This window comes from Schistocerca cancellata, chromosome 9 (assembly GCF_023864275.1).
Source record: "Schistocerca cancellata isolate TAMUIC-IGC-003103 chromosome 9, iqSchCanc2.1, whole genome shotgun sequence".
Lineage (NCBI taxonomy): Eukaryota > Metazoa > Arthropoda > Insecta > Orthoptera > Acrididae > Schistocerca > Schistocerca cancellata.
This window is the reverse complement of record NC_064634.1, coordinates 192,762,758-192,776,368: the sequence shown is the minus strand read 5'-3', so window position 1 is coordinate 192,776,368 and position 13,611 is coordinate 192,762,758. Positions and strand designations below refer to the sequence as shown.

Below are 13,611 nucleotides of genomic sequence, written 5' to 3'. Positions count from 1 at the left end.
TGGATATTTAATAATAATAATAATAATAAAACTTATAAATGTTCAGCATGTAGCCATATTTACAAATTAATTTGCAATGCAAATGTAAAATGACTCATTCCACATCATTAAGGTTCATCGAGCAAATGATCCATGGAACATGAAACCAACTAACATAGCAATAAGCAGTAAGTACACAAGCAGAAAATAAGCCTGCTATATGTTTCAAATTTAATAATTTATTTCATGCATATGATCAAAACTGTTTACACAGAAAGGCTGAAAAATTAATTATGGAAAACGTGTTACAAACTTCTGGGATCTATGGGTTCAGCAGGACTTGAAATGGGGTAAATATATATGCACCTTGTCAAAGAATCTCTGTGTGCTATGGTACGGGTATTGTGTGTTAGTTTATTAAAAATAAACAGTTATGCTGGCATAGACGAACATTCATTACTCCACATTCAAGTTCCATTCACTGCTTCACTATGAAGTCATTTTCTGTGAAAACTTGCTACATTATGCCCTTTTAACCTGTCCAGTATTATCTCTACAGTCTACGCTGTAATATAATATTAGATCAACAAATATAAAATATAAGTACTTAGACAACATGCACAGTCATGTAATTTGTATAAATCTCACCCATTTATTCTCAGTTTGCATTTTAACATATGCTAATTATTTACAGATAAGTAACCGACTAAGCACTACTACCTAAGAGCTCTTGTATAGCGTAGCAGAAAGTGCAAAGAAGAAATAATTACAGTGTTGCCTGTCTGCAAGACAGAAACTGAATTTAGCAGAAAATCATTTTAAATTTTCAAATGGCCCACCAAGTAAGCAACTGAAGGCAGCATTTTGTTGCTTGCAGGAGTCACGATGTGGCTTTGTTGTGCTTGTGATGGCCGTCTACTGGATGACAGAAGTTCTCCCACTGCCCATAACTTCACTGTTGCCTGTCGTCTTGTATCCAATGCTGGGCATACTCAGTTCCAATGATGTCTGCATTCAGTACCTGAAAGAAACCAACATGATGTTTGTAGGTAAGTACGCATATACAGCCGAGTAGTTGCTTGTGTTTCTGATTGCTTTTCTTGACTCGTCTAAAGGCAACTGTCATTCATATCTCAAACTGTACCAAAGCAAATCTACAAATAAATTAGTTCTGAAGAAAGACTGAAAATGAAAACTGAAAAAATTTCTGTTTCCCTAACATAAAAAAAAACTCCACAAGCAAGCCCAGAGGACCATATGATGCTGAGTGCCTGCTGTATCATCTGTAATCTTCTGCCCTACACTGTCGTTCAGATGCGGTATGGAAGGGCTGTTGCCCTGGCTGTTGTCAATTTTCCAGGCCTTGCAGTCACTACTTCTCATTCAAGCAGCTCCTCAGTGGCTGGCTGGACCCTATTCTATTCATACCCCCAAGGAAAAATCTCTGGCATATTAGGAATTGGACCTGGGTCCTTGGCATGGCAATCAGATGCACTGACCACTCAGCTGCAGAGACAGATGCTCTGAACTCAAATACATTTCACAAAATATCTGCCTCCATGTAGGATCATTCAGAGTTTGTATGGGGTCCACCTCAGTCACACTGTAGAGTCTTAACCATTGCTAGATGACAGTCCTCACTGATTTCTGAGGGCTCTGTGGGAAACTTTCATACACTTAGTTGACTTGAAACTGACTTCAGGTGCATCTTTCCCCTTTACCACAAATGCATTTTCTGCTGCAAATATATTTATACTACATTTTGATTGAGATATCTGAAGCATAATATCTGAATGCCAAGTTGAAACACAAGAACATTCTCTCTTTGTGTTTATGGAAGCACACAGCTACACTTAGTAATTACACCATATTCTCCAATAAGAGAAATGTATACGTACTTCTCTAGATAACTATGCAATTCAGTGGCAGTATCATAATTTCTAACTTCCCTCTTTTATATTGTGGTATGATTATGCATCCATGTTCAAAGTTGGTGATAATATACCTTATTAAATCATCAAATAATTTATAATCATCCTATCCTTTGTATTTATAGCTACATCCAAATTCCATTAGACAACATGGTGTGCTTTGTGTAGTGCACCTCAACCTCATCCCATTTGTTCACAGATCACACGTGGCAAGAATGATTACATTAAAAGTCTGTACAGTGTTTAACCTTTCTAATTTTATTACTGTATTTTCTACATAATATCACATTGTTGTGATGGTCACAGGTAATATTAAGAGAGCTTTTAATAGTATCCACAAATGCTGTAAAGAGCAACCATGTTGACATGTGAGTGTGCAAATTCCATAGTCATTGGAAGGCCTCAACACAAATTTTATTTGGCATCTTTAGAGGATAATCTTATTGTTCAATTTTTTTAACTGTCTCAAAAAAGTATCTTTTAAGACACAAGTGTAAAGCACACAATTTTTCTTCTTTCATTCTTTCTTATTTCATTTTTAAATCAGATTGTGGATTTGTTTATTCCATTTTGATTGTGTCAAAAGCAAAATTCACTTGATAAAACTACAAAATTATAAGACAGATTGCTGGACAGTACTTACGTTCAGGAGGCAAAATATTTAGTATTGCTGATAAACACATATAAAAGTGCATGATACAATCATGGCTTTCAGATCTTCCAGTTCATTATTTGGAGAGGATTGAGGGATAGGCCGGAGAAGGTTGAAAAAGGCAGGGTAGTTCACTCTTACACAGGATGAGAGGATCTCACCTCTCATGAGGGTGAGGGGGGACAAAGATTTTGCCCTGTTATCTTCACAACAGGTAAGACTCTCTCATCCTGGGTAAGAGTGAACTACTCTGTCTTTTTTAACCAAAAAGTAATGTGAATTTTTTAATTTCATGGGATTTATACACCTGATTTTCAAAATATGTCTTTGTCTTGTTGGTGCACATGTTCCAAATGGTTTACTTTTTCAGTTGTTTTGAATATTTAGTTTACTGTTGACAGCCAAAAAGGTTATACATGCTTTCAAGCACTAGGTGAGCTTTTTCTTTTGGAAAAGATGGATCAAAGAATTTGCATTAAATGTTGATTTAAAAATGTAATGGAGTGCAGCATTGCATTTGAAATGTTGACTGTGGGTTTTGGTGAATCTACTATGAGTAGGACAAGAGTTTACCAGGGGTATAAACCTTACAAAGAGTGTTGAGATGTCGCTGAAGATAAGGACCACCTTGGATGCCCTAACATGTCAGTTACTGACAACGATGCAGAAGAAGTATAAAGTTGGTTCTGGAAAATTGCCGAATCACCATCAGAGAGTTTTCTGATGATTTTGGCACATACTTTGGCTCATGCCAAGCAGTTTTTTCAGATGTTTTGCCCAAGAAATGTGTAGCAGCAAAATTTGCTCTGAAATTGTTGGATTTCAACTAAAAATGACATTGCATAGGCATCACTCAAGAATTACTGAATGAAGTTGACAACGATCCAGAACTTGTAAAGAAGATCATAAAATGTGACAACACATGGGTGTACTAGTATGACGTTGAAAGCAAGACCCAATTGTCCCAATGGAAACTGCCTGAAGAGTCAAGGCCTAAGAAAATCCAGCTAGTTTGATCAAATGTGAAGGTTCTTCTCAATTTTGTCCTCCATTACAATATGATAGTGCATCACGAGTTGCTGGATTACAGTTGTACAGTCAATAAGAAATACTAACTTCAAGTTGTGTGCTGTTTGTATAAAGCAATCCAAAGAAAAGTATCAGAACTGTGGCAAAACCATTTGTGGAAATTGCACCACAATCATGCTCCCACTCACACCTAAATGCTTGTTCATGATTTTTTGCAAAAAACAAAACCATTATGTTGCCTCAGTCACTGTATTCACTGGACATGGCACTCTGCAACTTCTTTTGATTCCTGAGGCTGAAGAGAACATCGTTTTCTCACCATTTTTGAGATAAAAACAAAATCACTGAATGAGCTAAACACAATAATGAAAAGTAAATTCCAGAAGTGCTTCCAAGTGTGGAGAAACCACTGGCACAAGTGTATCATATCTGGGGGGGATTACTTTGTAGTAGAGGAAATTTATGTTGATGAATAAATAAAGATTCATTAAGAAAAACAGAAATTCCCATTACTGTCTGATCACACCCTGTATGCACTGATTTTGTTGGGAAGGATGTCATAAAACTGTTGTGTCTTCTCCTTAAGTAAGCTCGGCAACAACTGTTGTAACTGGTCCCTGATACCCTGGATGGTGCCACCAAGTCAGAGTTGACGTCGGAGCTGGTCTCACACGTTCTATCAGGGTCAGATGTGGGGATCTTGCTGACCATAGGAGTACCTCAACATCATGCAGATAGTTCATAGAGACACATGCCCTGTTGAAAAATGACATTACAATATTGTCGCATTTCATCAGGATGTACAATGTCTGCGATGTACCATTGTTGCTTCAGAGTTGCCTCAATCATGACTAGCCATGACATGCAGTCATACCAAATTGCTCCTTACATCATGACACCTGGAGAAACATTCCTGTGCCTCTCCAAAACACTGAAAGAATGAGACCTGTACCCAGGTCACCACCACTATTACCAGTGGTCATCATCTACAGTAGTGTGGATCCAGGATTCATCACAGAACACAATACAATACCGTTCATCAGCAGACTGCATGCCCTGGTCAAGTCACCACTCCAAATGCAGCCATTTGCATTGTGGTGGTAACAGCAGCCTAAGCATGGGGAAATAATTACATTGTCTAGCTACTGCTGGCTTCTGACCAATCATGCAGAATGACACACGATGTTGCTTTTTTTTCATGTGTCTTGTTGGCATTCCTTAAAATTCCCATGGCCAGTCATCAGTCCTTCCATTAGTTTAACCTGTCTCCTGTTCAAGCCCAGGATTACGGAACTTCTCTTGAAACATGTGTTCAACATCATTAGCTTGTCATGTTTCTGTATTTGGATCTTACAAGTGGACCATGCCTACTCATCACCACTGAATTTGTCCAAATTTATTGTAGATGTAGGGCTTGCCCAGAAAACTGGTAGTTCTGGATGGCCAAATGTTTAGAAAAAGCAGCATTTTTGCTGTGATGTGGGCGAGGCATGAGCCATTTACGTTAGCCCACTTCAAAGACAGCAGTTGATGGAGTGAAAGAACTACAGAGCAGTAATCCGAAGGAGTTGGGATCGAGTCCCTGCACAGAAACATTCTCTACTTTTACACTGCTTACACTGCAAACGAACTGAGGTAATGCTCAATTATTGTACTTGTTAACATTTCCATAAAGAGCATGAAGAGAAACAGCAAGGAAAAATTTAAGTTTGGAAATAAATTTTGAGGAAGGAATTGTAAGACAAACAGGAGAACATTGTATTTAAAATTGTGTATTTTTATTATTTTACAGTTGATGATTTACACATATTGGGGTAATATTCAGCACAAAGACAGGGGAAGCAGTAATTTTCTCAGCATCTTGCACACATTGTAGACACTGCATTTTTATGGTTGTTTTAAAGTTTCTAATCAAAAACAGACTTATTCTATATTCATAAAAAGTTCTCTCTCATCACACAGCTCAACAGTAAATCATTTGCAAAGCATCATTTCTCTAAATATTGGTGGGGATAGCTGGTGATGCACCGTGGAATGTATTTTGATGCAATGTTCTCTTTCGATATGATTCCTTGTGGCCCTTGATGAGATAAGAGCATTTATGAAGTTTTCTGATAAAGAATGCTCTTATCTTGTCGAGACCTACAAGCAACACTGCATCAAAATACATTTCACTGTGCATCACCTGTTATCCTCACCAATATTCAGAGAAAATACGCTTTACACATGGTTAACTGTTGAGGTATCACAAGGTTTCATTAGTCTTGTGCATTTGAGGGAATCTTTTTAATACTACACAGTAGCAGTCCTTCTTCGTCCTGAAAAATTTGTCATATAATTGTGGATTTGTCTGTCCTCCCCATGAATCAATAAACAGAAAAAATTTGTTCTCCTGGCCAGAGGGTGTATTCATGTCAAATGCAATATATTGAGCACTATCTCAGTTTATTTGCACTGTAAGTAACATAAGATTTGAAAATTTTAAAAATGTCTGCCCAGCGACTCGATCTCACAACTTTTGACTCACCGTTCACACTTTCCACTGTGCCAACCGCTGCCTGGAAACTACACTATCAAAATGGTTCATGCCCCACCTGATCCTACCAAAAATGCTGCTTTCTTCTAAACTCTTGGCTATCTGGAGCTCCTACTTCCGTCACATTCATTTCTAGCTACGAACTGGATATATCATATATTTGGACAAAATTGGTGATGATGAGTAGGTGCGGTCCTTTTATTAATCAAATATTCTTTGTATGCCTCTTAATCTAACTACATAATGTTGTTGTTATCATTAGTCTAGTGATAGTTAGGTTAGGTTCCAGTCTAACAGATGGAGGTATTGCACCTGTCCTGGCCAGTCTATCAGCTTGTTCATTGCCACTGATTCCTTGCTTACCCAGGACCCAGAGCAGGTTTACATTGTTGTTTTCCACTAGTCTTACAAGGGCTTCATGGCACTCTGCAATGATCTTTGATCTCCTTGCAGGAGCTGATAGAGATTTCAGAGCTGCTAGGCTGTCTCAATGAATGTAGAGGCACAATCCATGTAGCACTTGTGGAAATTCTCCTCTGCACACACTCCGATAGCAGATATTTTCCTCCTGGAATGTGTAGCAAGCTTCCCTAGAGAGGCTACTCTCTCTAGTCTAGGCTGTACCCTGTACACCCAGGCTGCAGCACCTTTGTGTGTTTTTTGATCTGTCAGTAAACCATACTATGTCTCCCTGAGTGGTATCAAGGTTCATTCTTCCACTGCTACCTATTATTACCTTGAAAGGTTTATTGAAACAGCCAAAGTTGTTGTATAGTCATCCGGCTTTTCCTGACCACTCCTGTATTCACCACATTTACTATATTGATGGGGGGTCTGCATTTTCTGTAAGTTTCTAATTATTTCCAGATTTTGTATGTCCCTGCTACTGCCTCCATTGTAACCCAAAGGTGTCATGGGAGCATGTCCAGAATAGTCCCCATCCCAGAAGTGGGCGTGCTGCTAATTCCACATGTTATGGCTAAGCAGGCCCATCTTTGCACCTAACCAAGCTCCTTAGCAGCAACATTCTGTTGTACTTAATTCCAGCATGCTGTAGCCACAAAACATGTCATAGGTATCATTACAGCGGTATATATCCAGTACATGCTCCTGGGGCTTAGACCCCATTTTTACCACAGGCCCTTCTAGTGCACATAATTCCATCATTCGCTTTGGAACATACATTCTTTATGTGTGGGGTCCAAGATAGTTTTGCATCCAAGATTACCTCTAGATACTTCACTATCCCCTGTACTGGTAGAGTTTTGTCAAAGAGCTTGAGATTTCAGTATGTGTCCTGGATATGTATCCTCATGAGCATACTGCAACAGTTTTATTGGGACTGACTCTTAGATTCTGTTTCCTGCACCAGTTTTGCACAATGTTCAATGTACACTGTGCCATTATTCTAATGATGCTAGTAAATTTGCCAAATATTATTATGACTAAATTATCTGTGTAACCTTGGTGGATATGACCACTAGTATTTAATTGTATGAGGAATTCAGTCCCCACTAGATTCCACAGTAGTGGCGACAGAATGCCTTCTTGTAGGCATCCTCTGGTGGTGTTCATCACTATTTTCTCATTCAACATGATTGCTTCTATCGGTTACTGAGCATGGTATTAATCCACTTACATATAGGGTGTTAATGCCTTGCTCTTCTGCAGCTTTAACCATGGATTCAAAGTCTATATTGCTAAAAGCCCATTCAATATCCAGGCAGAAGCAGAGAGCAATTTCCTGCAAGTGTAGTCCTTTTTCACCTTCCCAACAAGTTGATGAAGTGCTTTTTCATTATTTGCCTGGTTGATATGCATGTTGGGTTACATGCTGAGTAACCTCAGTTAACTTCCCTTCTCTAACATGCACATTAACCAGATTTTCTAATGGCTTTAGGATAAAGTAGGACAGCTTGATTGGTCTCATATCCTTAGCCTTGGTATGATCAGTTTTCCCTGTCTTCACAATGGAAACAACCATCACTGTTCTCCAAGCATTAGGAATGTCTCCAGCTGCTATGCTGACTAAAAATTCTGCGTAGGACTCTAATCAGTCTCTCTCCTGCTTGTTTCAGTAGATCTGTAAAGATTCCATCAGGGCCTAGTGACATGAACAATTGAAGTGTTCCCACCATCCACTGGATTCCCCCCGCCCTCCTCCCCCCAACACATTCTCTGGCAGATTCACAGTTCTCCATCAGATTATCTGTAAGCCAGTGCCTCTCAGGGACTGAATCTTGGTCTGTATTGTCTGCCAGAGTGCATCGAAGGAAGGGAATCTTGAGTAGCATATCCAGCATCTCATGTGCTGTCCTTGCACACCTTAGAGTGCCTGCTGGGTTGGTTGGTGTTCTATTGAAGATTTTACAAAGTCTGGCACATGTAGCTGTACCTTCTACCGCCTCACAGAATATCTTCCAGGATGGTAGTTTCACTTGCGTAAGCACAACGTTGTTTGGCAAGGGCCTCCCAATATTTTTTGTCCTTTGTCCTTTGCTTTTTGTGGCATTAAACAGTCTTCTTACCTGCTTTCTTTGCAATTCCAGGCTGTTGTTCCACCAAGGTATCACTTGGTGATAGGACAATTTTTTGAGTACAAGGTCATAATGGCAGACGTCACTTCATCTGCCATTTTCTCAAGATCTAGATTCCATATTGAGTTTCTGACTTCAGATAAGTGTGAGTTTAGGTCTTTCCTATAAGAGTCACATTTTGCTTTCCTTGGATTCCTGTAATCTGAGTTCTGTTTAGTACCCATTTCAATCTCAAAGTAAATATACAGGTGATATAATTGGATAGATAAAAAAATCCACTCACCAAGCAGAAGCAGAAGAAAACAAAAAATAAAAAGAAAGAGTTAAGAAATTGTGCAAGCTTTTGGAGCCAGTGGCTCCTTCATCTGGCAGAAGGGTTGAAGGGGAAAGAAAAAGGATGAAGGAAAAGGACTGGTGAGGTTTAGGAAATGAGAAGAGTTATGGAAAATCATCCAGAATTCTGGGTCAGGGCAGACTTACTGGACAGCATGAGGATGGAAGGCTGAGTGTTGGGACATTCGATGAGATTTGACAGTTTGAGAGCTTAAAGGTGGAAGACAGGGTAATAAGTAAGACAGAGATTACGAACAAAACATAGTACAAGTGTTAATAAGAGCAGAAAGGTAAAAGCATTATATGTGGTAGACACGTGTGTTGGGGGGGAGGGGTGAGGGGAATTTACAAGTCAGAAAATAAGATACTGAAGACTAAAAGGAAGTGAAGAATGTGATAGTTACTCAAAATAAATGCTGATACTGAAGAAATTAACATAAATTAAGACAGGATGGGTGGTGAGAACCAAGGACATGTTGTAAAGCCAGTTCCCACATGTGTAGTTCTGAGAAACTGGTGTCATGGGGGAGAATACAGATGGCACATTGTGGTGGAACAGGCACTGAAGTCGCAAACTATGTTGGTGGGAACTGGTGGCGTGTTGCGAATAACTGATGCTGGTGACGGATGTCAGCTGGCAGCTTACAGGGCCTGGTATTCTGTAATGGTCCATGAGGGAGAGGGGTCAATGAGAAGTGAGGTCATGTTTAGGAAACATAGGAAGTGAACATTATCCAAATATTTGGAGTTTTAAGTGCAACCCACAAATGGAATACACACTTGAAGAAATTTTCCTGTGGTGATCAATTTTTTTAATGAAGTTATTATGGTAAAAATGATTATTTTTTAATAATTGTGCATGACATGTACTATTTAATGAGATTTTGCATGATGAAATTGAATATACACACATACATCAATGTTATGGGTTTAGGAGGTATGCATGAAACTTCAACATTGATTTTTTTGGAAACTAGGGTCCAGGCATGCAAAGCTGCTAGCCAGATACTCAGAACAGATCCCTCTACAATACATACAAGATTCATCAAAATCTATATTTAAGAGGTCTGATTGTGTATCATATTGGGAACCATTCCAGCATGGAAAACTGTCTAAAAAAACACACACACTGGTTGTCTGGTGTGCCAGAGCCGTTGTCATTAATCCATTACATGGATTTGGTCCAGGTCTGACCTGCCTCTCTGTCTTGCAAGCTAGCGTGCTATTCGTCAAGCTATATGAGCAACTGTTCATGGCAGCATTATGAAGTAATGTTTTGTAATTTGTAACAATAAGATTCCAGTTTCAATTATACAGAACATCATCTCTATGTGTCACTTTTGCTTTCGTAGAAATGCAAAATACATTTACGTGTCTATTTCTTTTATGTGCTGTATATCCAGTGAGAGTCTGCATCCAAGGTGGGGATCACATTTAGCCGGTCCAGTACTCCTTGTGGGGAAGTGACAAGCTATAGTGCACAAAATAGTAAACAGTGGTATTATTCCTAATTTGCCTTATGTCATCTTAAATTATGTAGATATAAATATTTCTGTAGAATAAATTTTCTGTGTCTTTATCTACTTGTCTCTTCTGTTGACAGGTGGTCTCATTGTTGCCATTGCAATGGAACACTGTAATCTTCACAAAAGGATAGCTCTGAAGACTATCCTCATTATCGGAACAAGCCCACGCAGGTGAGTCCTTTGTTATTGTTTTGGGCATTTCTGACTTTGTTCCTCAACAGGGTTAAAATTCGCTTGTAAAAATAATTAGTTAATATTTACTTGACAATCATCTTGATCTCATCTACAAATTTAATACCAGTCAAAAGAATGTTTCACGTTGTCAGTTATTTATACTTTTGTCCTGAAAATCATATTTTTAAGTGATGGAGCTACCACTATATAAATTGTCAGTAAATGATGCTCATAAGTACTCCAACCATGATATATTGTATTCCAACTCTTGTGTCTCTACACCATCAATTTTCAAAAAATAAAAAGCAGAACAATTGCACTGTATGATCATAGTTTATTTATTTGGTGGCTTACTGCATCTATAAGTCTATAAAGCACCTTTTATAGATGTCTGTAATTTCAGTAGAGCATTTAAAAGATTACTATCAAAATGCTTGATGCAGCCTACTATCCAAAAAAGTACTTTGTATTTGTAAAGTTATGTTGCAGATCTTTGTTTTAATACAGAGAATCCCATAGTCTTCTATTCATAATATTCAAAATGTAATCACTAAATATGCATAGGTTTTCCAGCAGGTTGTACAGGGAAAGAAAAGGCTGACAACACACAAGTCATTCTGTAGCAGTGACTTTCAATTCCAAGAAAGCATAATTGTTGACAACATATTGCCTATCTCACATGTTAGCTATGTGTAAAGCCTTACCTAGTTCTCAGACAGTGGTTGTATTTTGCATCAGATCTTCTGAGCTGATATAAACACACTACCTAAGAATAAATCTGAAATTACACATTATTTAGAAATTTTGCTATTTTGCTGCATTCGTCTGTCTGTAGTACAAATGATGAAGGTCTCACAATCCTACATAGTATATTTTGACTTTATCATGTTACCTAATCAGATTTATTTAAGTACAATGCTACTTACACAAACACTTTGTTACACTTTTGAGCTACGGCATGATGATATCTGTTCAGGTTAACACTTGGCTTCATGCTGACCACCATGGTCCTATCCATGTGGATCTCAAACACAGCCACTACAGCAATGATGACACCAATTGTTCAAGCAGTTTTGGAGGAACTGAAAGCTGTAAGTCAAGTAACCACATGAGTCTGTACTAGCGAGATCCAGAAACAAATTATTCATAGTTCTTTTTTTTAATTCTAAAACTGTTTTGGTTGTACTCACAGGTGAATTAACTGCCTACCTTGACTGCTTACCATGGCTGCAGCCAGTATCATATATTATTAAATATAGACTCATTGTATCTTTCAGAAGCAGACTTTCTAATTCTCCAAGTAAAATGTGAAAGTAAATGTCATAGGATTAAGATTTAATGTGAAGTCTTTGTATTTTAAAGAGCTGCCAATTTATTTTTAGGTATATAATAACACATTGTGGAGAACGCAGTAGCAGCATGAGTGTCTAACTAGGTATACATCATTTTTAGGGTTCCATACCTCTGTCGGTTGAAATGGAACCTTCATAGAATCACTTTTTTATCCGTCCATCTGTCAGTCTGTCTGTCTGCCTGGCTGTTAAGATCCCTCTTGCCAAGGAACAGGTAGACATATCAAGTTGAAATGTATGTCACATACAAAGGTCTGCAGTCCCTTGGTGCAAGTCACCAAAATGGTGCCCAATAGAAAGACTTGCACCGGGCCACTGAGCCATACAATATTGTTATTATTATCTATATACATAAATAAGTTTGTAAGGAGCCCTCAGAGTATGAGTCCTACTTGCACTTGTCCGGTTTTCTGGACACTATATTTGCTATTTTCTTATATGAGGGCTTAAGAGAGACAGATATTAGTACACTGTAGTACAATGTCAATAATAACTGATGGACCGTAAAACAGTCAGTAGCTTAGCATGAAATTGAAGTTACTTGTAACTGATATTGATGGAAATAATTGATAGTGTTTCAGAACAGTACGCACAACCACTGCCACAATACTAACATTTTGTAGTGTTGAGATGAGATGAAGTAAGTGATGCTGTGTCTTGTGACAAATAGGAAATATGGTGTTTGATGTGTCCAAGGTACTGGTAATCAACCAGCTTTGATGCAGTTCACATTTCATTGGTACTTATCGATGAGTGCAATTAACAGACCAGTTGCCAAGTGACCAAAGCCTCATATATGCAGGTATCATACTTAGCAGTTGTGTAGGTTCCCAGTTTTTCTATAGAGAATACAAATCATCAGATTGGGCATTATTTAGTTGGGAGGAATTTGGTATCACTACTCTTTCTAGTGGATTTTTTAGAGCTTATGGTATTATGGCCATCATGCATTCTGTAAAACCTTTCAAAACACATATCACCTCACATTGCTTAACCACTGACATACTGAGCTACAAGTGGTGATGCTACAGATATTGGTGTGCAGGTCACATTGTGGGAAAATCAGATATCATCGTTAAGACAGCAGAATACCATTATTCAAAAACTGGTAGTTTTGAGTTCATATTTCTACACATTAAGAAATGTATCTCGAATAAGATGAAAAACCTGATATCTCAACACAGATATGCTTAGTTCTTCTGTATCAAGGTATGAAAACCTCATATCTTGTAACAGTCAAATCTTAAGGTATCAAACCTTGTATCTCAGAGGAAAGTTTCTGCTTGGAAATTTATCACTCTTCTTTCACTGTTGTGGCAATTTAATATGAATAGGCCTACCAGTACTTCAAAACCAACTATAAAGTCGTAATCTCAAGGCTCATATTTTGTGATTTCAGACAAGGGATGTCCCATAGCAACAGAAGTAGCCAGTAACGTTCAAACACTACTTGATACACTTAAAGTAAAATTCCATGTGGTTCAGGTGGATAAAAGGTTAAAATGGAGGCAACACATAGATAAAGTAATGAAGACTTATCTCTCACTGTGCTAACCAAATGA

The 13,611-nt window shown here is 38.2% G+C and overlaps 1 protein-coding gene across 2 annotated transcripts in view; it reads left to right on the top strand.

The window, feature by feature from the left end:
• Positions 1–13,611, top strand: part of LOC126100347 (protein I'm not dead yet-like) — a 246,832-nt gene that overhangs the window by 181,886 nt on the left and 51,335 nt on the right. For both annotated transcript variants that reach the window (XM_049910958.1, XM_049910959.1), the window contains exons 2-4: positions 857–1,028; positions 10,601–10,694; positions 11,674–11,788. In XM_049910958.1, coding sequence (XP_049766915.1) covers positions 857–1,028; positions 10,601–10,694; positions 11,674–11,788 — 381 coding nt within the window. The remainder of the gene's footprint in view (positions 1–856; positions 1,029–10,600; positions 10,695–11,673; positions 11,789–13,611) is intronic.